This window comes from Chelonoidis abingdonii, chromosome 10 (genome assembly GCF_003597395.2).
Source record: "Chelonoidis abingdonii isolate Lonesome George chromosome 10, CheloAbing_2.0, whole genome shotgun sequence".
Classification (NCBI taxonomy): Eukaryota; Metazoa; Chordata; order Testudines; family Testudinidae; genus Chelonoidis; species Chelonoidis abingdonii.
In genome coordinates this window covers 21,203,796-21,206,762 of record NC_133778.1, presented here as the reverse complement: position 1 = coordinate 21,206,762, position 2,967 = coordinate 21,203,796, and the positions used below count along the sequence as shown (strand labels likewise).

The 2,967-nt window shown below is 41.1% G+C and overlaps 1 protein-coding gene across 1 annotated transcript in view; it reads left to right on the top strand.

Annotated features, from left to right (window-relative positions):
* Window positions 1-2,967, top strand: part of LOC116836083 (aldehyde oxidase 2-like) — a 127,133-nt gene that overhangs the window by 117,655 nt on the left and 6,511 nt on the right. Inside the window, 2 exon segments of the mRNA XM_075070025.1 lie at window positions 430-618; window positions 1,952-2,119. Of these exon segments, the coding sequence (XP_074926126.1) occupies window positions 430-618; window positions 1,952-2,119 (357 nt within the window).

Sequence of the window (2,967 nt, the reverse complement as noted above, 5' to 3'; positions counted from 1 at the left end):
CTAAGTGAGGAGCCACTTTGCATAATTGTCTTTTATCTGAACTTCGTGTCCTGTTTACTCAGCCAGTTTCTCTTATTTTGTCCACATTTTGAATTATGACTCTATCCTCCAAAGCAGTTGCAATCCCTCCCAGTTTGGTATCATCTGCAAACTTAATAAGCACACTTTCTATGCCAATATCTAAGTTGTTGATGAAGATACTGAACAGAGCCATTCCCAAAACAGACCCCTTTGAAACCCCACTTGTTATACCTTTCCAGCAGGATTGGGAACCATTAATAACTACTCTGAGTTTAGCATTTGTCTTTGGCCCAGTTGCCATGGAAGGAAAAGAGCCAGTTAATGTTGTAGATCTAAAAGTTTAGTTGTATTAACATTTTTATCTTTTAATGTGAATGAAAATAGAAATTGTGTACATTTTTTCCTCAGATTGAAGGTGCCTTTGTTCAGGGGGTTGGACTTTATACAATGGAAGAAATAAAGTTCTCCCCAGAAGGAGTGCAGTACACTCTGGGTCCAGATACGTATAAAATCCCTGCTGTCTGTGACATACCTGAACAGTTCAGGGTTTACTTGCTGCCAAACTCCCGAAACCCAATTGCCATCTACTCCGCCAAGGTAAACAAGCCAACTGTGCTGTATAAAGTCATAGCAAGTCGTACACGTTACCAAAGTGCATGTGTGGTATTTTAAAAGTGCTTTCCAGCTGTTGCAATATTACAGGTTTCAGAAATGTTCCCTATACTTAAAATGGGGAACATCACAGGCACCAGTAATACCTTTAGAACCAGAAGGACCTTTATAAGTTCACCTGCTGTGAGAAAAAGGGTAATTTTCATGCATTAATTTATTTTGATTTTTTTGTATCTCTTCTTATGTATTTGTAAAATTATGGTAGTACTTAGAAAACCTCACCTGAGACTGAAACTCGAGTATGTACAGCATCTGGCACACACACATAGTAAGAGACAAAGCCTGCCCTGAAGAGCTTACAATAAACACAGGGTGGTAGAAAGGAAGAATTATCTCCATTTTACTGATGGGGAAGTGAGGCAAAGAGAGATTAAGAGGCTTGCCCAGTGTCTCACAGGAAAAAACAGAATACAGATCTTCCATTGTCTTATCCACAAGGAACTTCCTTCATATCCTTTCCATCTTGTGCTGTAAGGATGGATTCACCCCTGTGTAGAGCCAGCCCAAGGCTTATGCACCAATTACATCCTCAGAATAGAGGATAAGTAGGCCTTGTGCTGGTAAGAGAGGCAGATGTCCAGTGCCCTAGCCTAGTATCTGAAGGAACTGCATCTGAGACATGGGAATTTCCAGGAGAAAGTTCACTTTGAATGCCTACTAGGGATAAATATCTTTAATAGCTTAGAGCAAATAGACATTTTCTAATGGAGATGATACTAGAGACAGAAACCATCACAGTTCTTTGGAGAGATTAAACAATGCAAACTTTATCCATTTAGGAACTGGAATAGAGAAAGGAAGGCTGCCGAGTTCTGTTTCATCATATACAATGAAAGCCACTTAAAAGGAATTTGGATAGATTGGAGGTGTATTTATACTGAAAGTTCTGAATTGTTTCATTGCTTTGCAGTGTAACAAATGCAATCCAAGTCAGAGCGAACCTTTGCTTAGAGTGGAGATGTGCTATGAATTTTTAAAAAATTATGAACCAAATCCTTGTCCTCAACTCTTCTATATCTTGGAGTACTCAGAGCCCTAAGGAGATTTATTGTGTCCAGCTGTGTTGATATAAAACAGTGTCTGAGCCAGCTCTTCAGCAGGCCTAGTACCATTGACATGAATTGGCCAGATCTTCAGCTTGTGTAAATTAATGTAGTTTCAATGGAGCTATCTCAATTTGTACCAGCTAAGGATCTGGGCCCCTGTTGTCAATCAGTTTCTAAAGCAAACCTATGTGTCTGGCTTTGTTCCCTGCCAGGGGATAGGCGAGGCAGGGCTGTTCCTGGGATGTTCTGTGTTCTTTGCTATCTGGGATGCAGTGGCTGCTGTGCGGGAGGAAAGAGGATTAACTGGGACCTTCACCCTGAACAGCCCTCTGACGATTGAGCGGATTCGAATGGCCTGTGCCGATAACTTTACTGAGATGGTAATTTTTTTTTAATTAATTCTTTGGACACATTACTGGGTTAGTCTCCTCCTTTTCCTTACTTCATGTCTTGATTTTGAATTATTCTGTATTCACACAAATTCATCATTGAGCTGCATCTTTTTTACGTACTGCATTATACTCACTGGAGCCTGCATTCTATTTGGTTTACTATACTTTGTTCTATTTATTTATTTATTTTTTGCCAGCGCAGGATATGCTGACAGTTAGAAATGAGAAATCAGAAACTGGGGGGTTGGCTGAATCAGGCTCTGAACCTACCAATCTGTTCAATTTCTTCACTGATAATGACTTGAATTTATATAGCACTTTCCCTCCAGAAGAACCCAAAAGTACTTTACAAATTATGGGCTGACTTTGGGTATGTTTACACTACGGGATTATTCTGATTTTACAGAAACTAGTTTTTTAAAACAGATTGTATAAAGTCGAGTGCACGCGGCCACACTAAGCACATTAATTCAGCGGTGTGCGTCCATGTACCGAGGCTAGCGTCGATTTCCAGAGCATTGCACTGTGGGTAGCTATCCCGTAGCTATCCCTTAATTCCCGCAGTCTCCCTCGCCCATTGGAATTCTGGGTTAAGATCCCAATGCATGAAAGGGCCAAAACAGTGTTGCGGGTGATTCTGGGTAAATGTCGTCAATCAGTCCTTCCTCTGTGAAAGCAACGGCAGACAATCATTTCGCATCCTTTTTCCCTGGATTGCCCTGGCAGACGCCATAGCATGGCAACAATGGAGCCTGTTTTGCCTTTTGTCACTGTCACCGTATGTGTACTGGATGCTGCTGATAGACATGGTACTGCAGTGCTACACAGCAGCATTC